Raw genomic sequence first — 25,326 nt, 5'->3', positions numbered from 1 at the left:
CACTAGTAATACAATTTATATTAAAAAAACATTAATTTCGGGTGAGATTTGCGCAGGGACAGGCGGCTCTCTGAGCAGCTCTCTCTGCAGCTGAAAGAAATCGCCGGGCGAGCCCTTTTCTGAGAGGCGATTATCACGCCGCCGGCTACTCGCCCGTTTTGGGAATTTTGCTATCACAGGTAATCGAGGCTTTCTGATACCGTGAAAGCAACACTAAAAAACAGGCGAATGAAATGTCCCGGCGACTTTATTTTTGAACGCTTATAGCATGGGCCCCATAGTCGGACGCACATGCATAGATTTTATCACTGCTTTGTGAATAGGCCCCATTATGTCTGCAAATTTCTATATACAGCAAGGAGTACATTGACAGCTCTATATAAAAGACAAATATTATTATTAATCATTAGGACTTGGTATAAGGTTAATAATAGGGCCCACAGTGTGCTTACAACATAATTAACAATGTGTAGAAAGTTATTTAGATGTCTGTTTTTCATGCTCCATTGTATCTCCTTGCTGAATATATAAATATCTTTTATACAAGCTAATAAGATAGTAATAATAATCATTATCATGAATGATATGCTAGATCTGCTGAGTGAATGACATTGTTGCTTTTGTAACATTTGTATAATCAGAGCTAATACACTGATGTACAATCAGTTAACAACTTCAGTTTGGAGCAGCTACCAAATCACAGAGTTGCATTGAAGGAGGTTACACATTACAGGCTTTCAGAGCGAAGGAAGTTTCTTCCCACACAGAAGAAGCTGACACAGAGCTGAGCTTTCCTGGATGTAAATGTATGCAAATCTGTGTTCAATGTATATACCTCAGACACATCCAAGTGTCCTGGAGTAATCACAAACTGCCAGCGCTGTAGAAAGCAGTTCTGCTGATGAATGCAGTCCATATGAAAATAGTTTTATGTGTCATTAATTCCCTTAGCATTCAAAAATAACTTTCTCTCACTGAAGATAATGCAGTAATCACTCACAATTGCCAATACAATTATCTCCATTCAGCTGTGGAAAACAACTAGTGTCATATTTTTAGCCACTTAAAGTTTTAATGTTCACATTGAAATGAAAATCCATCGACCAGGAATCAGGATACAGTTGTTAGGATTCCGTTGGAAAGATCGGAGCAGAGATGGGGAGGTGCTGGGAAGACAAAGCTTTTTATTACCTCTCCAGAGTTTGAATATATTCTTTCATAACAGGATCTTATATTGCACCAGCAATAAGACACAATATTTATTTTATTTTATAAAAATGGTTTCCGAGGAATTAATACATTGAGAGTTACCTCTCGTTTTCAGGTATGTCCTGGGCACAGAGTTATAACAATACATGGTTACGTTAAAAGAACAGAGGTTATACAGTCAATTCACAGACATTTCATGGACAGATAGAGTTGGAAAATTAGGTACAGGGGATAAAGGCCTGGTGAGTTTCAGATTGAAACGCCACATACAAACCGTTTTACATGGACATTCCAAGATTATTTTTCCCTTCTATTTTGTCGACAGTGAACAGCATCGAAACCCCCAAAAGGAACTTTTTAGGTCCTTGACCAATGTAAGGAATGGACCCCTAGATCCTCTACTGCCCCCAATGTTATGGCATATTTTCAGCACCACATTTTAACGTATTCATGCCCCTTTTGTTTCTTTCCAGTGTGGCCCTATTGTGTCTCTCTCCATCCTTTGTCTTCTGGTCTCACCCAACACTTCAAGAATCTCATCTATTGAGGTCTTTTAAGATGTGATGTAAGATTTCCTTTCCAAATAATAATAATATGCGGCACAAATCAAAAACAGAAGTCTTCTGCAGAGGAGGCGGTGGGATATAGAGATAAGTTACATTCTGTGTGATTATGAGATAAGGCTTTGGCCCCTTGGAGGATGATATGCAGACCATTAGCAGCATAAAAATGCTGCCAAGGTTGCACCTTTGGTATGGCTGCATGCCAGTCTGGAGTTCACAGTTGCCATATAGGAAAAATATTGTTGTAACAAAACTACTAGTGCCACCCAGGTAGACATAACTCTTTCTCACTTGTGGTGATATGGTAGAGAAGGTGAATAATACAAGTGGTATTTTGGGGTCAATATCAGGTGGTTTATTTGTACAGTGTGTTGGGATTGCACTTGTAAGATGTGTGGACCCCTGAATAGATGAACAGTCCATCCCTCTGACATTAACACTCCAATATATCTCTGGCGTACCTTCTTAGATTGGATGGTGGGGACATAGGGTAGAAAGTGCTCACAACACAGTACAGCCCCTGTATTCTGACAGTATGTATGTATGTATGTATGTATGTATGTATGTATGTATGTATGTATGTATATATATATATATATATATATATATATATATATATATATACATACATACATACACACATACACACACACACACACACACACACACACACACACGAAGATGCAGGTTTCCCACTTGGGACATTTTTTTGTTGACAGGATATTTTTCTGATTGGGATTTTTGTATTTTTATTTTGTGCAAATATTTACAATATATGTCTAACTAATTAGCTTTAAAAGACCACAAAGCTTTCTATTTGTACGTACAGGAATAGTTTTAAAAACAATCACAGACTAAATCTTAACATTAAGGAAAATATTATATGTACTGAACTTTCTTAATAATACATTTGTAAATAATATTTGGTGGTGGTTCCTTGTATTTCTCCTTTTACACTTTTTAAAAAAAAATGTATTTCTTAATCTGACCTTTTGGGAGAGCACTACTTTCTGTTCAAATCCTTCTATAATGAGGAGGCTGGTTCTTTTCTTCATGTTAAACAGAACAAATACTTGCTGGACCAAACATCGTTACTGCACATACACCGTACATGCTACATCGATACATCTAGAGGTCTCACACCTACAAAAACAGAAAGTGGCTACGTATGAAATATTGGGGTTTGTGGTTATGGACCAGAAGGAAAGGGAAATTAACGAATGTAAGATGCTGATTAGAGATGGGCAATTTTTTTTAGCGGTTTTGGATCCGCCGCGGATGGGCCGGTACCTTTGGTCCGCAGAATTATACGCGATTGCTGAAACCGCAGATTGGATTCTTAAAATCCACCAGCGGACTGCGGAATCTACGGATTGGTAAAATCCACCAGTGGATTGTGTGCAGTGGCGTTTTTTGATTAATCTGCACGGATTGATCCGGCGACGGATTTTACACCGCGGAACGGATGTTGAGTGGAAAGCTCGGGAAACTCCGCAAAACGGATTTCGACAGTTTCGCCCGTCTCTAATGCCGATACGACTTCAGGAAAACACTTTCGTTTGGCGTTCCATTTACTTAAAAACAAAATCTTTAGATGGTGAATTGGTGCGATATGTCGAGTCCCACGTCTCATTCGCGCCTTCTGAATTCTTACACGCTGTGGCTATGTGACAATAAAACTACTGCGGTCACCCAATCTTTTCCTATCCCTAACTGTTCTCCCGTTGATCCCGGCACAGAGAGATGAGAGGGGAATTAAAGGAGGCGGAAAACACACACACACACACACACACACACACACACACACACACACACGGTCAGGACTATTCTTCAACTAGTTTTTCAAGAGGGCTGGATTGGAAAACATGTTCGACTAGGAGGGTCACAAGAGTATTGTGAATGTAGATTTATTTACAAAAATATATATATTGTAAGCATTTGTAACATCTGCACCATGTATATCAACTTTAAATTAGCATAAAATGTATCAGTGAGAAAACTACACTTCGCTGCCTGAGCAACTGCAATGAAATAAGCCGGGGCAGATAGTCCAGGGGTCATTCCGAAGGTCGCCGCGTCAGGATCTGGCCCACAGTTCGCAAGTTGAAAGCCAGGACACCGGTAGCAAAAAGGATGCGAACCTATAGCACCGATATTGCCAGGTATCAGAGTTTAGTGCAGCGGTGCGCAAACTGGTGGGGCAGGAGAATTTCACGGGGGGCGTGGGCAGTTACCAAGGCCGCGCACACTTCCCCATGGCATTTAAATGAAATGCCGGGTGAGGCATCTGTAACTCACTTACCTGCTGCCAGCCGGGTCTTCTGTGACACGTCGCCATGGCAACATCTGTCAAGTGACGCGGTGGGGTCACATGACCCGCAACGTTATTTGACACAGACATTGGGAGGGGAGGGGGGGCGCGAACGCTGCAAACCGCTGGTTTAGTGAATAATTCATCATTATTTAATTTGCATACGCTGCCGTGACGCTTGCGATAAGGCTTTAGTGAGTAAAACAAATAAAGGCAATTAAAAAAAAAAAAAAAACACTGCATCATTGGTATTTATTTAAATAGACGTTTTGTGAACCCCCCATTGTGCCATTTTTTTGTATCGTCGTTTAACCATGTCCATTTTTACATTAGGTCATTCTAGGAGCGTGCGACGTTTTACAGAGCGGTCACAAATCGAACATTTGGAATCCTGGGTAACAGGTAATGTAAATGTGGCTATCATTAGAGAAATGTTCTGTTATTCCCATTACAAAGGTAGTCTGTTTTAGGTCAGAGGTGCGGAACAGTTTGGTGATTGTATTGTAGGATCGAGCCAGAGAAGTCATTTGAACAATTGTCAAGTCAAACATTTGCTGTGAGGAAACCTCTTAAAAATGCCATCTCCTTCTGCAGCCTCTGAAACGGCAATTTAATCAGATTGCAGATGCAAAGTAAAAGTGCTGGAATAATAGAATGACTATCTAATTTTATACAGAACACAGAGTTCAACATCCCATTTGCTACGTGATAACTTTAACCCCTTTACAGTCAAAATTGTGCTTTGCTGCCGTTGTTTTAGGAATCATGTACAAATGCTAAAACATTGTTCAAATTTCAAAATGGTAGGGTTGTAACGCTGGTATAGCAGAGTTGTGTTATATAGCAAGTATAACAGCGTTGAGCTGTAAAGTAGGGTTGGATTGTGTTGTATATCAGGGTTGGGTGGTATATGAGGTATAGTAGGGTTGGGTTAAATAGCAGGTATAGTAAGGTTGGGTTGTAAAGTAGGGTATAGCTGGGTTGTGTTTTATTTATTTATAAAATGTTTTACCAGGAAGTAATACACTGAGTTACCTCTCGTTTTCAAGTATGTCCTGGGCACAGAGTTATGATGACAAATACATGGTTACAAATATATACCGGTAGTTACGAAAGTGAACAGGGTATAGTAGGTACAGGTTCTATAGCAGGCATAGTAGGGTAGACACGGGTTGCATAGTTGGGTTACATATAGCAGGTATAGTAGCATTAGTTTGTATACCAGGTATATAAACGTTGGGTTGTATAGCAGGCGTGGATTGCTGTTTGTCTGGAGTACAAGCTTGTGTGTTTGATTCCAGATTCAGTTACTCATAAGCACCCTGTCTAAGCTGGGACAGGTGACTTTATCTCACTGTGCATCAGACATACTGTCGGTGTAAGTGCTAGGTGTAACAGCAGCTCTAAGTAAGATTATATATTAGTTACAGATGTGGGGTTTGCAGTCACAAGTTTACAAACTTTAAATAGTTTGTAAGAACATTCCAGTCGGATTTCACCTGTTTTGTTCCCGTTTTTTTTTATTATTTATTTTTATAAACTTGTGAAAACATTGACATTTGAAAACCAAACCAGTGATGGCAAAACCAAAACAAATACTTATAGAACCAAAACACCAGTGATAGTGCCCACACTTATTATTGGTATTGCATTAGTACAGGGATGGCCAATTCCAGTCCACAAGGGCCACTAACGAAACACGTAGAGGTAATTGTGGTCATCACTTCGGACACCTGCAACAGATGTGTGGTTGGCTCTCTCTCTTTCTCCTCCCCAAACTCACAGGCATGCTGCTGGGACCTCTGTAGCAGTTCTTGTGGAGCCAGGACTTTTCTGTTTGCCTCCTTTTCGGATGCCAGCATATAGCTGCAGATCTGCCTGGAGGGATTGCTTCCTACCATCTGTCCACAGTGTGGGGATCCGTTGTAATATACGATTTCCTTGATTTTGTGTGCATGTAAGTTTAATTGATTCATTTTATTTGATAAAGTGTTTATTTGTTTTTTTTAATGATAGTCCTTTTTGCGTGATGACTGAGCCACCTGTGCTGAAACAGGGATACCCTTCAAATCTGTCTTGTGCGTGGCCCTTGAGAACTGGAGTTGGTCACTCCTGCATTAGGACGTCCGGTTGTGCTCAAGAAAGTTTTTTTTTTGGTTTGTTTTTTTAATATTCAGTATTTTTATTATTTTGTATATAAAAAGCTGAAATAAATCATTTTAGTCTGAGTCTTAGAATGTATTTATGCACTTTAGCAGTTATGGGATTATACAGGTAAGAATGATTTCAGGCACATGGAGTGGAGGATTCAAGTTGTACCACTAGAGGGCAACCTGTTCCAATATAAAAATGTCAAATGTACTGAAAGTGAAATGTAGTAATAACTTTATTTCCCATATTGCTTTGCATGTGACATACAGTTCCTGCCCAAAAGAGCTTACCATCTATTTGGTGTCCTGAGGTACAGGAAGATAATAGGACTTGCTCAAGGTCATAAGCAGTCAGGCACCAGGATTTGAACCAGGCACGTCTGGTTAAGTCAGTGTCACTTGTTTTCAGAGTCAGCGTCTTGACTCACCGAGCTGCTCATTCATACAGACAAAGTCTGCAGACTGCAACACTGTTACAAAAATAGCACCAACTCAAATAGGTTTGAGCCTGTTTTTATAAATACACTACCCGTTTACCCAGGCATTTAATTAACGGACCACAACTTGTCCAGTATTTAATAGCTATAGTACAGTCCCATCCTGTATTGTATCTTTCCTTATGTTTGGTCTTTTATAAACCTTAATGTTTTTTTATTTCCTTTTTGTAACTACATGCCGTAATGCAGGAATGGGCAACTCCACTCCCATTGGGAGAAAAGCCCTATATAAAATTAAATTATGATTATTTGAAGAAAAAAAAAAATAAGTAAATAAAGCACCCTTAATGTTACAAGAAAAAAAAAAACTACATTGCAAGCTAAAATATTATACACACACTTTTGCATTACAAATAAAAAAAAAAAAACAAGAATCGTAGTGGAAAATATAATACATTTTAATATATGTGACAGTAATACAAATCATTTTCCAATGTTCCTGTAATCTTTCTATTCTGGCAGCAAAGGGGTTAAAGCAAGACCGATATTAACCTGCTTTCCCACCTCCCCTGTGCCCCTCATCTCTTGCTTTGGTGCTGTATGTGGAGGGTCTCTACTTCTTTCATGAAGCGCAGACAGAGTTCATCCTGATAGGGTAAAGCGACGCACTGCACAGACAGCGGCAGACCCAGCCCATCCGACACGGCCTGCAGGAGGTACAGAGTACAGGCGTCACGTGACGCAGATAATAAAGCGGGCATGAACCATTATCTATACACTACTGGGGGGGGCAGTCCTGTCCTCAAGAGCTACCAACAGGTCAGGTTTTCAGGATATCCCTGCTTCAGCACAGGTGGCTAAGTCTTTGACTTAGCCACCTGTGCTGAAGCAGGGATATCTTGAGAACCTGACCTGTTGGTAGCTCTTGAGGACAGGCATTGGCAGTTGTTGTGGATTAAAGTTGGCTACTCCTGCTCTATTTTGTTATATTAGCGAGCAAGATCGAACCTTTGAAATTGACCAAAGCCAGCACAAATTATAAATAAAAAACAGTTTTATTTATTAAAAAAAAACACACGGGATGTTCAGCAGGTAAAATACCCTGATTAGCACAACGCTCCGAATGTGGTAAAAACAAGAATAAAGAAAATATAACAGGATAACAAGTGTTTAAAAAAAAGTCACATGTGTATGACATAGGGTTGCCAGGTGTCCAGAATTGAACTGGATGTCCTGTATGTGGACACCGTTCAGTTAAAAATTAGAGGCAATACATATATGTGTCTGGTATTACCTCTGGACATAGTGAGCTGACCGGCTTGTGGGGGGCCGAGCAGGGCTGTTGCTAGGGGGCTGGGCAGCTTCCTCCATCCAGATTGTCTGCTGCTGGGTAATGCAGCCAATCAGGAGGAGGAGGCGTCAGGAGCCTGGGCCAAGGAGAGGAGGAAACAGCATGGAGCGGAGAGAGGCGAGGGGTGTGTGCCTCTCGAATGTGTCGCACCTGTCACCATTGTGTCTAGTATCTTTAGAGAAGCCACCTGGCAACCCCACCTGTATATGGTTAATGTCCTATGAACAGAAGTCTGTCTTTTCTTTGGTAATTTCTGTCATTCAGCAGATTGTATCGTTATTCTTAATGCAGCAGGCATATTCAGGTCAGGCTACAAGCGGGAGAATAGCATTTCAAATCAGCGTTCTGAGACAGCAGTACGAGCTATTCTGAACAATGAGAAGAAACTCCTCCTGCTCTTACACACCTCCATAAATATTATCTCATTAGGGTTGCCAGGTGACTTCTCCAAAAATACTGGACACAATGGTGACAGGTGTGTGACACACACACACACACACACACACACACACACACACACAGTTTCCTCCTCTCCTTGGCCCCACTCAGGCTACTGACCCCTCCTCCTGATTGGGTGCTGCTAGGTAATGCAGCCAATCAGGGGGAGGAAGCTGCCCAGCCCCCTAACAGCCCTGCTCTCTCCCTGCTCAGGGAAATCCCACGGCCCCCCAAGCCAGTCTGGTCACTATGTTGAGAGAAGCAATACTGGACACATACAATCACCATAAAAACAAAGTAATTTTTTTGTTTGAAGATGGATAGATAAGATATTTTATCAGATACATTTCAACTTTTAAAAACAGGTCACTGGCAGTACTTCTTTGGTTCTAGGAGAGACTGCCTCTTTAATGTGCATATACCGTATGTACAGTACCTTCTTGAAAAGCTTGTCCCAATGATCATTAAAGTGACCTTTGTAATGCTTCAGCGCCTCCTCATCTGCTTCAGTGACAGAGCCGACAGGTACAACACCAACAGGGAACTGCAGAACATTGTACAACATGGTCCAGGAAACCGTAGCTGAAAGAGGAAACGTGTCCCGTAAACCGCGAGACCCGCGGGAGTCTGTGTATAAAGGCGTCATTCATCATGTCACATTAATAACTGTCAGTGTATTCAGCTATCCTCTAATGCAGCGGTGCGCAATCTGTGGGGCGCGACCCCCAGGGGGGGCGCGAGACTGCCGACGGGGGGCGCGGGGTTTACAGAGGCCCCGCGCGCTTCCCGAAGGCACTTAAATTAAGTGCCGGGGGAGCTGCAGGGCCTCTGTAAACCATACTTACCCGTGGCTCCGGCGGCTTCCTCCCGGCGTCGCCATGGCAACGCGGCGTCAAAATGACGCTGCGAGGTCATGTGACGTCACGTTGCTATGGCAACGTGACGTCATTACGCCGGAGCGCGGGTAAATTGGGTTGGGGGGGGGCGCGGGAGCGAGGGGACAGCCGTCAGGGGGGCGCAGGGAAAAAAGTTTGCGCCCCCCTGCTCTAATGGACACAATGTAACATCACCAAGATCCCAACTGGTAATGTATAGCGGCGGTGCTCAACTCCAGTCCAAGCCCCCTCACAGGTCAGGTTTTTAGGATATCCCTGCTTCAGCACAGATGGATCAGAGGCTCATTCTGACTGAGACGCAATGTTGAGGGCGGAGTTACGTCCCTACCTATATCCAGGAAGTTTGTGCATGAGTATTTTACTCTTTGATAAAGAGCTGCAAGAGCGATACCACCTCCTCCTGTCCAGGCTGTTATGTTTACTATATGAATAAACCTCATTTTTAATAGCAGCTTTGTCTGGTCCCCGCTTTACGTTTGCTGTGCTCTTCCGGTTCCTTATCCACGTGGAACAGGAACTGTCTTTCTATTCATCATCAGTGGAGATGCACGCTGCAGAAGAGTCCTGAATAGTCAGACTGAGTACTACAAGTATCCTTACTAATGACATTGTGCTGCTTATATGTGGGAGAATCTACCTTGCTGACGTTCCCTTGTATTATAAGGACACAGTGCTATCTGTGATCACCATCAAGTCACATTGAACCATTATTTGGCAGGTCTCCATCACTGTGATTAAGTGGACATTTATTTTATTATTCAGTGTTTATGGATTATCAGATATATTTTATAGGTTGGGTACTAGTGGTTTGAGCTCTGGAGGAGACTCAGTAGTCTCTTTTTTAACATTGACTGAGCCACATGTACTGAAGCAGGGATATCCTGAAAACCTGTCCTGTTGGATGGGGAAGGGCTTGAGGACTGCAGTTGAGCACCTCTGATGTATAGGAAAAAAAAAAAAAGGTATCCTTCAATCATTTAAAATCAATGAAGATTGGCAATTGCCAACGATAGTTTCTCTCAAAACCATGAAATATAGTATCAAATCAAAGCAAACGAGCAGATGAAGGACCAATTAATACCAGGACACCAAGTAAGGTGTCCAAAAAGGTGCAGCAGGGCCCCGCTCATACAGCGGGTTCCTTTCCAGGCCGCCGCTGTCAAGCAGAAATCGCCTTAAAGCGAGGCCCTGCGGTACCGTATTGTACCTTTTGAAAACAGAGATGCAGAGCTGGAAACTGGCTGTTTCTCTGACAAGGAGTTGCGCACACACTAAAACTGATGCTTAGTGACAGCCGGATACTGAGCTGCTGAGCGCCTCATGCCGAAAAAAAAACCGGAACAGGCGCCAAACCTAATGAATATGGGTATACATTGGGAAACGCTGTAAAGCAGAGTACTGTAAAGCAGGGCCCTGCTGTATATTAAATCCAATATTGTAATAGGATCACAGTCCTGATGTGGTCACTGCCAAACCGCACGGTTCTGTCATGTTCACAAGAAGCGGAATGAAATGAAAAAAAAAAAAAAAAAAAAACCTGATTCTCTATTGCAAACCGCCTTTTCAAAACCGCTTCTGGAAAAAAAAAAAAAACACCGCCCGGTGTAAGAGCCAAAACGCCCGGATTGTACTTTCTTTAGAAATGGGAGGTTCTGAGGGTGTGGTAACTCCATCCCAAGTCTGACTAAGACCTGGGACACCGTGCTGCTGCTCGGCACTGAGCCCCTGCAGCCGCAATGAGAGCGGCTTTAGCAGGGGCTCGCGCACGCGTCAGCACGCTTGGAGAAGCGTGTGTCTGACGGAGGTTTGAGATTTCCCCGCTTGCCGGAGCGCAGGGACGGTCACGTGAGCGGTTCGCCCAATGAGGGCGAACCAGCTCCGTGACGTCACTGGCCCGGCCCCTGACGGCACGCTGTGTAAGGCCAGGGAAAGCACCGCTTTCCCTGAGCCTCAGCGCGCCTCAGCACTGTTTGGGGCACTATGTCCCAGGCCTTATGGGTTTGGCCGAGAGTGTAAAACCCATATTTCAGGCTCTGGATGTAACCTGTAATACCAATGTCACCCTCCTGGTGTGAAAAAAAAGTGACTTTTTTTAAGCGGTTTGTATAAAAGAGCTACTAGAATAGCAATTGTGTGACAAAAAGTGCAAGTTAGAGGCTTTTTTGACAAACCGATTGGGTTGTGTAAGCCGGAGTGAAACCGCTTCTAAATAAGCCATTTATGCGTGGTTTGGGCATGCGATAAGGGCTTACAGAATAGCAAAGCATGCTAATCCGCTTCTAAAGTGTTTGGGGCCTATTCTAGTAGCTGCGAAGTGTGACAAAGACTCAAATGATCACCAAAATATACGTGTATACAGAAATAGCAAAATACATAACTATAAAAATAAACAAAAAACCTTACCATAAATGGAGAATAGTGTGCTGACCCCCTGGTATATTGTATACATCTACTATGCAAGTACAGTACTGTATGTCACTGTTGCCTGTATCAAAACTCCACCAGGACGTGGGTAGCATAAACCTCACTGCCAACAGGTCTGTCAAATGTAAGATACCTTATGTATACACAAAACACACTGACATGTGGAAGAAATGACATTTATAAAACCTATATTGTACACAGAGCAGGCAGCGGATTAAAATACCTAGGAGTTGACCAGGATAGCCTGCGTTAAAGGCGGGGCCCAACATAGGACAAAGAATCACATCTAAATTCAGCTTTCTCCATTCAGCAATGAATTCATTCTGGTATTCCTGAAAAGATAAACGTGCTTTATTATAAAAGAAAATTACAGCCGTTATAAAAAAAAAAAACTGGGAAAGTAATATTTACTTGATCAAGGAATATGTTTTACAATTTGTTAGTGATATTTGGAATCAGAATGTTACAATTTTATAGGGAACACATGCAGAATGCAACATGTGCCTATCTCAGTGCTTTGTACAGTGTACACACACATTCTGAGTGGTTTCACACACTATCAAAATGGTATTAATGAAGAAGACAGTTTAGAAGTGTACGCCAAGTGACAATCTCACACTATACATGTTTGTGGTTAGGAAGGGCAGGTTTTTAGCAGCTTAAAGAAAAGTTGCCACAAAAGCAGAAAGAAACCAACAGATGCGCAGGCTGCAAAAACAGCGCAAGCTTTTAATCAGGAAATACAGATGTAGCCAGACTGTTCATGGTTCTGCGTTGAATCAAACGTCTGCGTGGCACCGGAGACAGGGCCTGCCGCGATCGTGCTGCAGGGGGGGTGGGGTGTTGTCATGTTCCCGAATGGGACCCCGCACCATTAAACCTCCAGTGTCAGATGGCGGCAGCACCGGAGACAATACGGTTAGCTACATCTATAGGAGAGTTCTCATTCATAAAGTGGTCACGGAGTTTTCTGCACAAGCTTTGTTTTATTCTTGTAGCCAGGAGACTGAGAAGTAATGGCCTTAAAGTCACAGCGTAAATTTGGAGAGTTGGATACAGGGGGGGGGGGGGGGGGGGAAATCGATAATTCTCAAGCAAGATCCACACGGAGCAGCTATGGAGAGACATGTGCATACTGTACCTGTACTGCCTGGTGATGCAGCCAATGCTCCCTCACAGAACTAAACAACGTGGCCAAAAAAAAAGCGGGTAAGTGGAGCAGTGAGAAGTCAAATCTGGAGAATTTGACATCATTTACAGACCAATTAGAAATGTGACCATCAAAACATGATTTAACTGCTTTATTACATTGAAATCATGACCAATAACCCTCAGTGTTTTGCATCACCCTGTAATTGTTCTCTGTTACATAAATCTGTTTCAGGCCCCTGTGACAGTTAAAAAGGTTGCAATTATTTATTTGCATGCTAACGTCTGAAAGCGCTGCATGGTTTCTATACAATTCAACTAAACTGCCCAGCATCCTTATTCAATATGCTGCAAACTCATCTTTCCCGTGCAGGAGAACGTTTTATTCCCATCTACTTGCAGTGGGCTTCAGTTTATATTGAATAGGGGTCTGCCGTTAGCATTAGAGTTATAGGTTTATGTTCCGTGTCTTACCTGGATCCACACAATGCATTCAAAGAGCTGGCAACCCTTGGAAACTGGAGAAAAAAAAATATTCATGACAAGAAACCTGTTGATTTAAATACTGAATCCCGTTGGTGCCAAAGAGCCCCCCACGGAACGTCACCATGCAAAGAGCCCCCCGCGGAATGTCACCATGTAAAGAGCCCGCCACGGAACGTCACCATGCAAAGAGGCCCCCACGGAACGTCACCATGCAAAGATGCCCCCACGGAACGTCACCATGTAAAGAGGCCCCCACAGAACGTCACCATGCAAAGATGCCCCCACGGAACGTCACCATGTAAAGAGGCCCCCACAGAACGTCACCATGCAAAGAGGCCCCCACGGAACGTCACCATGCAAAGAGCCCCCTGTGGGACGTCACCACGCAAAGACTTGCACACCCCTCTGACAATGAAGGTGTTAGCAGAAGATCAGTGCAATGCAGTCAGAGAATGTACAAAAAAATTTTTTTTTTGTAAAACAAATTCAAGAAGACAGCTAACTTCCCAGAAAACTTTGGTAAGCGTTAAAAAATATATAATAAAAAAGTGTGCATTGTAAACTCGCAAGAAATTCTCAAAATCGTTCTATTTTCTTTGATTTTGCTCTCATTTCTTTTCCTGCAGAGACTACAAACAGGTAGAGATGGATGAATCCGCCCAATCCGTTGCCTGGATTTTATCCCATTCCCACCCTAAAATCCGTTTCACAGTGTTGAATCTGCAGACGGATCAGGTCGTTTTTAATTTGCGCAGATTCAAATTCAGCCATTGGATACAATCCATTAACGGATTTGTGAAATCCAATCCGGAGTGTATTGGTAATAAAAATCTCCAAATATTATGTGCCATTGGGGGAGGGGGTGGACCCCAATATCTTCCAAGACTGATTTCAGAAATTCCGTTTGTTGATCGTTTCGAGCGTTTATATTAACTAAAGTTAATCTAACCCCTGACAAGAGGCACCTCACCAATATAAATCTGCCCTCCTTATCCCTTTTAACTTCTTCCAATTGAAATGGAAAATCATATTTTAACAAGATGGCTACTCTTCTTCTTGGAATAGGAAAAATTGTATGCCAACGGGTAAGAACCGCGAAAAATGTTACAAGGGTCCTAGCTGTTAAAATGTGTTTCCTGAAGGAATAAAATATCCGCTTGCATCTTCTTAAATTCTCTCAGAGAGAGTCTCCTTTGAATTTAACAACTTGGGGGAAGGGGGGGGGGGGGGGAGAAAAAAAAATTAGGGGAAACAAAGCAGAAGCCCACTAACCATATAGAAGGAATGGACCTCCTGTCCATTCTAGTACTTTTTAACTAATGGTCCTACACTGGACCAATATCAAAGGTTAATGAAAACCCAGATAGGGGGGGCCCATGAGCCTTGGGGACCTCCAAAATCCATTGGACATTTTTATATTCAAACCTCCAAAAAACTTAACTTCTAATTACCTATCCCTCTTATATAAAAAAAATCCGCATAACAAAATGCAACATGACCTCATTCTAAATAATTTTAAAAAATTTTTGGGGGGGATAAAACCTATAGTTATAATAGTGGGGAGCAGTATAGAGCCATAAAAAACAGTCAATAGAGTCAGTCCACCTACAAAGAATTTAAGCAGATTGACATTGCGACAGATCCAATGTCTCCTTCCTTTATAAAACCTTTATTCTCCTCGCGGGTCACAGGACCAGAGCGCGCCAAGCAAAATATTCAAGACGTCGAGGAAAGAAGTTCACCACAGGCCATAAATTCTGTCCCGCCAACTTCACTTCAAATCAAACAACAACAACAACAACAACAACAACTGTGGAGAGAAAAGCCTCTACAGTAACAAAACAAGTGAACGGATTCAGGGACATCTGGACAGTCGCCTATTCCGCCTTGTTGTGACTCTTCCGACGCTCCTTCGGTTCTTGGGGAACACTGCGATTGTGGTCGGCCACTCATGTAAACCAAGAGCTTTTAAAAAAGTTCTCCGCCTCTTCAAGGTATCTTGGTGAAATTTGCCTCCCTTCTTTATTTACGACAAGTCGGAATGGGAAAGCCCATCTGTAGCTGATCTCGTAGCACCGTTGTGACTGGTTGGAGGTTTCTTAGTCTTGAGATTGAAGATCTGGAAAGATCTTAGAAGATCTGAATCTTAGATTTCTCAAAGTCCAAATAATCTGGATTCCTGCAGCCCCTTAAAATGTTCTCCTTCGTAGTGTAATAGTTAAATTACACGTCCCTGGATTTCTGGGAGTCCGCGAATCTTGTAACCAAGGCACAGTGTGCTCTGTCCATATGCAAATTGCTTGTTACAAGAGACGGGGCTATTTGAGTAAATAATTTTAGCAGATAAGGTTGCAGGTCGTTTGGGTCAATTTCTTCTGGAATATTCCTTACCCGGAGGTTCTGTCTTTCCCGGTTTTCCTGATCGTCCATGTCATCTTTCAAGCTTCTTATTCCATCGTTGTTTGAACAGCTCATTCTCCTTTGAACCCTGGCTCTTCGAGTTTAATCTCCAGCTGCGTTCAGGGCTGTCGGTGAAAAAAATCTGACCTCAACTCTGCAACAGCTTTATCCAGGGTCACTTGGAAAAAAAACCCTGCATCTCCTTAAACAGTGTAATTGCCTCTGGGGTGATTTGGGTGTTCTCTTCCTAGTCTTCTTCCTGGGCAGGTTGATTAAAGTTTCTCTTGTTGAGGAATTTCAGGCTGCTGGTGTTGTAGGTGCGCATGCCAGCGCCATCTTGATTTTCATCTGCAGGAGATCCCATTTTCACAATGAAACAGGGTGCTGGGGGAGGCTGAGTTTTCATGTCCTTAAAGGCATTACTGGCGATCCCACCGGCCGCGGGGGTATTTGGAGCCAATTCATAGAACTTAAATGCCCGTCGATGCTGCGTGCGTGCCAGAAAGGCAAATTTTAATAAACTGAGGACTAATCTACAAGGAATACATCGGGATGATGTTTTTGCAGGGAAACATGTAGAAGATAAATGGGCAGTCTTTAAAACATTGTTAGAAAAGCATACTTAGTGTAATAAGTATAAAAGAAATAAGTCAAAACCAATGTGGCTAAATAAACAGGTAGGACAGTAACTAGAAAAAGAGGCAGGCATTTAGATTCGTCAAGTTAGAAGGGGCAGAGGCATCGTATCAGAATTATAAGGAATGTAACAAAAATTGCAAAAGGGCAATTACATTAGCAAAAATGTATAATGAAAAAATGGATTGCAATAGAAAGTAAGGTCAACTCTAAAAAGATCTTTAAGTACCTTAACAAAAAAAAAAAATCAAAAAAATCAAGAAAAATATAAGACCCTTTCAGTGTGATATGGTCAAGCAGATTATTGGAGATAAGGAAAAAGCAGAGATATTAAACAAATTCTTTGCCTCTGTTTTCCAGGGAAGAACCAATTTCAATAGTGCTGCAGGAAGAAGCCACAACCTCTATATTAATGAACAATTGGTTAACTGGGGAAGAAGTTCATAGGCAGCGTGATAAAATTAAAGTCAATAAGGCATCTGGCCCCGATGGCATACATCCAAGAGTTCAAGGAGTTACGTTCAGTAATAGCCAAACCATTACATTTACTATTCAAGGACTCCATTTGCACAGGCTCAGAAACACAAGATTGGTGTAAAGCAGATGTGGTGCCTAGATTTAAAAAAAAGGGAGCTAGATCACAACCGGGGAATAACAGATCCGTAAGCCTGACTTCAACAGTAGGGAAGCTACTTGAAGGTTTAATACGGATAATATTCAGGAATACAAAATTATTAGCAATAGTCAGCATGGATTTATGAAGGTTAGATCATGCCAAACGAACCTTAGTTTTTCTTTGAGGAAGTAGGAATTTAGACCAGATTAATGCAGTTGATGTGGTCTACTTAGATTTTGCAAAGTCTTTTGATATAGTTCCACACAAGAGGTCGGTGTGCAAAATAAAGCAAATTAGACTCAGTAAAAATATATGCACCTGGATTGAAAACTGGTTGAAGGATAGACAACGGGTTGTAATACATGGAACTTTTCAGGTTGGGCTAAAGTCATGAGTGGAGTACCTCAGGGGTACTGGGACCTCTGCTTTTTAACTTTTTTATTAATGACCTTGGGGTTGGCAGAGAGCAAAGTCTCCATCTTTGCTTATGACACTAAATTGTGTAAGGTAGTAGAATTAGAGCAGGATGTAGTTTCTCTCCAGAAGGGCTTTGAGAGACTGGAAACTTGGGCAGGTTTAATACAGATACATGCAAGGTTATGCATTTGGAAAGAATAAATATGCGACTTTCAAATTAAAATGGGGATAAATTGGTGGAATCCTTGGAGAAGAATTTAGGAGTGCTGGTAGACAGCAGGCTTACCAATAGTGCCCAAAGTAATGCAGTAGCTGCAAAGGCAAACAATATTTTATCTTGAATTAAACGGGCAATGGCTGGAAGGGAAGTAAACATAATGATGCCCTTTACAAAGCATTAGTAAGACCACACCTTGAATATGGAATACAATTGTGGGCACCAATCCTAAGAAAAGACATTGAACTAGAGAGTTCAGAGAAGAGCCACCAAATTAATAAAGGGGATGGACAATCTAACATGAGGAGAGGCTAGCTAAATTAGATTTATTTACATTAGAAAAGGTGTCCAAGAGGGGATATGATAAGTATATACAAATATATTTGGGGACAGTACAGAGAGCTTTTAAAAGAACCATTTATCCGAAGGACAGTACAAAGGACTTGGGGCCATCCCTTAAGGTTGGAGGAAAGGATATTTCACCAGCAACAAAGGAAAGGGTTCTTTACAGTAAGGGAAGTTAAAATGTGGAATTCATTACCCATGGAGATGGAGATGGCAGATACAATAGGTTTGTTAAAAAAAATGGGTTGGACATCTTTTTAGATAGGAAAGGTATACAGGGATATACCAAGTTAGTATACATGGGAAGGATGTTGATCCAGAGAGTAATCCGATTGCCAATTCTTGGTGTCAGGAAGGAATTTATTTTTTCCCTTATGAGATATCATCTAATGATATGACACTGGGGTTTTGTTAGCCTTCCTCTGGATCAATAGACAGTAAGTATTGATATAGGATAAGTATCTGTTGTCTAAATTTAGCATAGGTTAAACTTGATGGACGCATGTCTTTCTACCTCATTAACTATGCAACACAATTTGACTTTATATACTGCCATTTTCCCGAAATTCCGGTGAAAGGGAAAGTTCTGCTCACCAAGGGTGTCAGCATGAAAGCTAAAATCTTCTTCACGACACGAGGAATGTTAGAAATAAGTGACATCTCCTTAAGATTCGGGTCCACAATGTTACCTTTGCTGGGATGGAAAAAAAACACAACATAAAAAACACCTAAACCACCACCAACATGTGACCTCCCAGCCTGGTCTCCTCCCTCACTTACTGTAATATAGGTTTCATTGTCAGCTTGTATTCCCACTTTAGGCCTCTATTGTATCTGGCCCACGTACATTTCAATGGCTTTCTTTAATGTCTTTGTCCCTGTGCTGGGAAAAACGTGCCACGTATCCACTGTCCAACATTTAGGACTTCAAAAAAAAAATATGGAAGGCTATGTATCACCCTCCAGAAAAGTGTTTAACTCCAGTCCACAAGGGCCACCAACAGGCCAGGTTGAGGACTGGAGTTGCCCACCGCTGATTTAGATGCAGATGTAAAAAGCCTGTGTCTAAGGCTAGGTCCCCAGTGCAGCCGGCAGCACGTGCCTGCGCTTCACCAGCCCCTTACCTGCTCCGTGGCTGTCCCCGGTCCCTCCGCGCTCCCTGCGCACTGTGACGCGTCAGTGGCTACTGCCAGTTTGTGATCCCGAGTGGCGTCACGTGGTGTGGCAGGGAGCCAGGGAGGCATGGGGGGGAGAAGTCTGCTGAGCTCCGTGTGTGTCACAGAAGCGCGCGGGGCATGGTTTTTTTTTTAGTTTGGCCAGTGTCATGGCCACGCCCACACAGCCCATTTTGGCCACACCCCCAGAACGCAGTATAGCGCTCTGCACGCGCCGCAAGACGGACGTGCAGAGGGGACTAAGCCATAGGGTCTAACTTTACATTAGCGAGAGGACTGTATACCACCACGGACGTGGCAGAGTTTAAATACATGAAGAGTCCTGCATTAGGAATTTGCTACATCGCATCATGTAACTCCTCAAAATCCACTTCTGATTCTCCACAGGTCATAAACCGGACTCGGTGTATAAAAGCCAAAAAAATAAAATAAATGCAAGACCAATACATTGTTATATATTCAAGACATCTCCATTCTATTTCATCTATCGTCTATCTCAATATATATTTCCACGTTTTCTTGGCGTCCTAGTCGGAGTTCACAAGCGATTCGCTAAGCATAACATGCATTGCAATTTCACTTATCACTATATTTGCTTCATAGTTACATAGTTCATAGGAGACTGCAAATAAGGCTACACCTTGTTTCGCTAAAAGCTTGCAAAAAAGAATACTCATTTTGGGACATTATTAACGCTTTGTTCCCTGACAAAAAATGCAAGGAAGTAAAATTGAAAAAAAAAAAAAAAAAAAAACCTCTAAATGTCGCAGTTGCTGTTAGGATCGTTGCACACACCTCTACATGTGAAACTACACATAGTCCGACAACAAATGTTGGTAAAAGCTCCATGTGTTCCTGTAAGAGCTGCATTCTACTTACAATTTCTCCCTCAGCGTCTCGCCTCCGTCGCCACATAACGCTTTCAGGAACAGTTCCTCATACACGTACTGTAATCGGGGCGGGGTGAAGGGGACGAGCTGTAAAAAGGGTAATGGGATTATAGAACAGACAACTTCTACGTAAACTGTGCGTGGCTTTTAGGATAGTCTGAATGACACCACGCACGTTCTCAAATTAGGGTTGCCAGGTGTCCAGTATGCAACCAGACTGTCCTGTATTTGGACACTGTCCAGTTTAAAAATAAATAAATGACCAGGTGGGGGGCCATGGGATTTCTGAGCAGAGAGCTGGGCCATTTCTGCCATCCTGATTGGCTGCTACTTGGTACAGCTACAGCCCCAGTCACTTCGTGCATGCGCTTGTCGGAGCACCTAGTGACGGGTGCACCAGTTTCAGCTGCGATCAGGGGTCGCATGTCCAGGGAAGGGCAGGGGGAGCAGAGACAAGATTTGTCGGGAGCGCGGCAATGACGTCTCACGGCTGGTTCACCATCATTGGCTGAACAACCGCCTTGACCATCGCTCGGCTGCAGCGGCAGAAGTCAAGTTTCTTGACTTCTCAAAACGCGCTTTCTGCAGGCTCGAGCAGGCAGTGACTTGAGCCGGCCCCATAAAAGGCTGTATCTTGTTCGCGCCGCGGACACCATAGCGCACGCAGCTGCGAGCACTGGGACTGAGGTCCAATGCAGCCAAACAGGTGTCAGGAGCCTGGGGGTGGGGCCAAGGAGAGGAGGAAACAGCATTGAGAAGTGAGGTGTGTATGTGTGTATATGGCGCGTTGCACCTGTCACCATTGTGTCCAGTATTTTTGGAGAAGCCATCTGGCAACCCTATTCTCAACTCCAGTTCAAGACCCAACAACAATAATAATAATAATAATAATAATATTAAAGTTCTTGTATAGCGCTGCTAGTTTACGCAGCGCTTTACAGAGACATTTGGCAAACACAGGTCCCTGCCCCGTGGAGCTTACAATCTATGTTTTTGGTGCCTGAGGCACAGGGAGATAAAGTGACTTGCCCAAGGTCACAAGGAGCTGCCACTGGGAATTGAACCAGGTTCCCCTGCTCCAAACTCAGTGCCAGTCAGTGTCTTTACTCACTGAGCCGCTACTTCCAAGCCGCCAAGGTGAGTGGCGCTATGACCGGGGGAAAGTCTCTCCCTCACCGCTAGACGCCCCTGGTCACTTTCCATCCCACAGGTATGAGCAGGTGATGATGCGACCAGGGGGAGGATCCAAAGGGGGATATAAAGCTCAGCCGGGAGCAAGCGCGCTCATTCTGCCCCCGGCTCACACGTTTTTGCGTAACTCACGGTGTGTCCTGCTTCCTCCAGGAGTTTTTTTGTTTCCAAAAAAGCTCGTCTCATACCTGGGTTTGGCAAAGTATAGCCATCGGTGTCATAATACCCAATGCGAAGCGGTTTAGAAGTCAAGTAGACCTGCAAGCAAAACAAATCAAGCACAGATTTTAATTGGCGAACCTTAGATCGGATTATGTGTGTCAGACACCATCGTCTTGCTAGCGTCCATGCCGTATAAAAAAAAACAAAAACAAAAAAACTCAGTAATAGGATTTTGAGTTTTGAGGCATTCCTACAGTAGAGCTCATGGAGAATGGAACGCAAGACCGATAATTAACAAGCGAACACGAGCAGTATAATAAAGTTGCTTTTAAATACTAGGAAAAAACAGTTAATCATCTAAAAACAAGGGACGTTTTTCACAACATAGATTGATAGTATGACTGGACAATAATGTCTAGGAGATAAAAATGTGGATTAACATTGTTCTACCATGAATGTCTAAAAGTGGTAAAGAGGAAAATATTTAATTTTTGTGGTATATTAATTGCCATGTGTAGTTTGGCTGGTAGCCAGGTACACACACACACACACACACACACACACACACACACACACACACACACTATAATTCCTTCCAAGTTTATATAGGTCGAAAAAACAGCTATTCAGATCAACTCCGAATGGATGACCATGCATAGTTCTCCACTCAATAGCCAAAGACTATATTATATCTGTATATGAAGCTTAAGCCTCTGTGAAATAAAGACTGGAACTGCCAAGAAAGAAATCTGTCTCCAGGATACTTAATTTGAAACTACTACCAGAAAGGATGTATAGTGTCACAAACAATCACTTTCCACTTGCTCCTAATTATTGATCTTTTACAAAAGTTATCATCTTTTGCAAAGTGCTAACGAACAGGACAAGCCCGTCCCCATGTAAAGTCAGATCCACACATGGCTGCAATACTGGTTTTTATGGGTTAAGGCGGTGTCTTCGGAGTCCTCCCGGCATCTTCTCCTGCAAATAACTCCTGTCAATATGGCCACACAGCGTCAAATGGCGCCGTGCTGCCATGTCAACGGGAACGCTACGTGACGTCACAGCATTGCGTGATGCCCGTTGCCATGACAGCCCGTGACACTTCGGCGCCATAAGGTGTCCCATGGTCATGGCAACTTTATGCCGCATGACACCACTAGGGGACGCTATGTGACGCCGCGTGGTCATATTGACGGGTTGCAGCAGGAGATGCCAGGAGGATGTTGGAACAATTCCAGAGGATGCCAGGGAGACGTCGCTGCTGAAGGTAAGCACAACATTTTAAGATGTCTCCGGGTTGACCTTCAGTAGGTGGTGGCAACCCTGATTGCAGTCAATAACTTTGCTGCTAGGGAGACAAGCAGCATATAGCTGGGTTATATGGCAACAAGTAGATAATTGGAAAAGAAAATTTATATGGATGAATTACTTGGGTTGCAGAATTACACTTGTCCCCAATGAGGCCCATATTTACGAAGTGAATGGGCTATGGCGTCTACCATCACAGAGGAGTCTTAGAGTAGAACTACTTGGCAAATATGGCCCTAAATTTTGCCGGATGCCTCGAACACATTGATCCAGAACGCACTGCACATTTAAAAATTGGTGTTACATACTGAGCCATGGAGATGTAAATATGCATCCCTCTGATAGGGAGCTCTTTGTTTCCTATAGTGAGTATTATTTTACCTCCTCATTGAAAGGCAGGGGTGGTACTGTCAGGTCCAGCAGAAACATCTCATCACACAAGAGAGCCTTCATGCACAGGACTAGGCTGTCCACATCCCTCGCCATGGGTCCTGTACAAATTAGCACTGAAACAAATACAACAATGACACTGTAGAAAAAGGCTGTATGGTGCTCTAAAACAGAGATCAAAGGCTAATGCTAGCCTGGGATAAATAACTTCTTCGCTGTGTAAATCCTTGGAGTATCACAGAATTAAACAGACCAATGATCACATGTAGATCAACACCTAAGTCCACTATAAATCGATGACCTGGATGAGTTCCACTAAAATTAAGCAACAACTCCCACTAGCTAGTGTCCAGTCAGTTATATCGATGTGGAGCAGTGAAAAGGTGTATAAGAGTAAATTACTCACATCTGTGTGGTCTTCCATGAAATTCCTCCTCTGGTGTGTGCCTCCGTTTCTCCATTGATTCCAGCAAGACAGGTGAGGGAAAGTTGGAGCACAACTATGCACAGAGAAAAAAGAAAAAAAACTGCAAGAGAGTGTGTGTCCCATAAAAAAGATTTTTAATGGATCAAGACATCAAAATACAAGCGAGCCCACAGGCCCCCACCAACGCGTTTCGAGCGAACAGCTCTTTATCAAGGTGGCACCTTGATAAAGAGCTGTTCGCTTGAAAAGCGTTGGTGGGGGCCTGTGGGCTCGCTTGTATTTTGATGTCTTGATCCATTAAAAATCTTTATGGGACACACACTCTCTTGCAGTGTTTTCTCTGTGCATAGTTGTGCTCCAACTTTCCCTCACCTGTCTTGCAGAATGACACTGGAAATGCTACCAATTAAATACACCTTGGACCCGATATAAATCACATTCTTGCTCCTCTACATGTGTAATCTCAATTCAAAAGAACTTTGAAATGAGTCGGCTTTAACCACAGGGAAAGGGAGGGAGAGCATTTATTGTATCAATGTCCCAAGTGACTGATACACCTCCTTAACCACACTTTTATACAATATGTGGAGGTATACCTGTGCACAAAAAATGAACACAGGACAGATACCTGGGATATATGCAAAATATATTTAAATTACTTCAAATTAGCATATATCCCAGGTATCTCAAGTGTGTTTCCATTTGTGCACAGATTTCAATGTATTGTATAAAGTTGGGGGCACGAGAATTTTTGGAGGGGGTGCTGCGGTTACAGAGGTCCCGTGTTCTTCCCCAATGCATTTAAATTAAATTAATACCTTCTGACGGCAATGCGGCGTCGAGGTCATTTGATGGCGCTTTGCCATGACGACGTGATGTCAAATTATGACCCAGCGGCGTAATTTGACGTTGGATACCAGGTGGGACGGGGGGAGAGGGCGCACACATTGGGACTGAGCAGACAGGGGGGCGCAGGGACAAAACTTTGTTCGCCCCTAGTATAAAAAAAGGACACACACTTTCTGACAATTCAAGTCAAAGCTTATGGATCCATACCACTTAGGACCACATCCACTAGGTCTGTCCAGGAACGTACCTATAGCCTGGGGGTCCTGTCTTGGGGCCCGCTCTGTAGGGTGACCATATTTGCTTGCCTGACTTTCCCACGAGCAGCCAGCAAGTGCTGATCGTGCAAAATTTTGCCTGGGGGACCCCCCGCAGGTCTAGCTACGCCACTGTCTGTTCCTTTCCTATTCATTGTAGTAAGACATTTGAAAAGTCACAAACGTGCTCTTCTGTCCGTAAACTTTCAGAAAGGTTACAAATTTTCCAAAAAAATAAAAAATAAAGGGAACAAAGTCCCTCAAATTCTGCAATTTTATTTTAAGTGAAAAGCAGGACCATCTTGCTATTTGTCCATGTGGCACTCATTTTCTTGTGGGTCGAGAATATTTGCTATTGTGTGAATATTTTTCACATTTCTACTGATTGTCTCTTTGCTTCTTCCTTAGCCACCAAAACCAGAGAGTGTTTGTTTGTGTACCATTTTACAGGATGGATTCCACCCAATAATAGGCTGGGAATTTCTGATCTAGGTATTTCCATGAAGTCTTTAATGTGCCCCCCAATTACATTTGAGTAGTTACCTGAAAGCAACCCATCAAGAGCAGAGCGTACACCGTGAATACTGCAAAACAGAGAGGGATTGGGGTTAAATAAAGCATTATTTGGAAGA

General features: G+C 42.9%; 1 protein-coding gene across 1 annotated transcript in view; it reads right to left on the bottom strand.

Annotated features, from left to right (window-relative positions):
* Positions 1 to 7,112: 7,112 nt before the first annotated feature.
* LOC142503670 (vitamin D3 hydroxylase-associated protein-like) overlaps positions 7,113 to 25,326 on the bottom strand; it is a 38,956-nt gene continuing 20,742 nt past the window's right edge. The window contains exons 6-15 of the mRNA XM_075616246.1: positions 25,238 to 25,278; positions 23,156 to 23,280; positions 21,434 to 21,559; positions 20,100 to 20,197; positions 18,640 to 18,739; positions 13,403 to 13,446; positions 12,921 to 12,960; positions 12,003 to 12,111; positions 8,896 to 9,041; positions 7,113 to 7,377 (exon numbers count right to left, since the gene is read on the bottom strand). Coding sequence (XP_075472361.1) covers positions 7,249 to 7,377; positions 8,896 to 9,041; positions 12,003 to 12,111; positions 12,921 to 12,960; positions 13,403 to 13,446; positions 18,640 to 18,739; positions 20,100 to 20,197; positions 21,434 to 21,559; positions 23,156 to 23,280; positions 25,238 to 25,278 — 958 coding nt within the window. The 3' untranslated portion in view covers positions 7,113 to 7,248. The remainder of the gene's footprint in view (positions 7,378 to 8,895; positions 9,042 to 12,002; positions 12,112 to 12,920; positions 12,961 to 13,402; positions 13,447 to 18,639; positions 18,740 to 20,099; positions 20,198 to 21,433; positions 21,560 to 23,155; positions 23,281 to 25,237; positions 25,279 to 25,326) is intronic.

Source organism: Ascaphus truei, chromosome 10 (genome assembly GCF_040206685.1).
Source record: "Ascaphus truei isolate aAscTru1 chromosome 10, aAscTru1.hap1, whole genome shotgun sequence".
Taxonomy (NCBI): Eukaryota; Metazoa; Chordata; class Amphibia; order Anura; family Ascaphidae; genus Ascaphus; species Ascaphus truei.
Note: the sequence above shows the minus strand (reverse complement) of the source record. Positions and strands in the feature narration are given on the sequence as shown.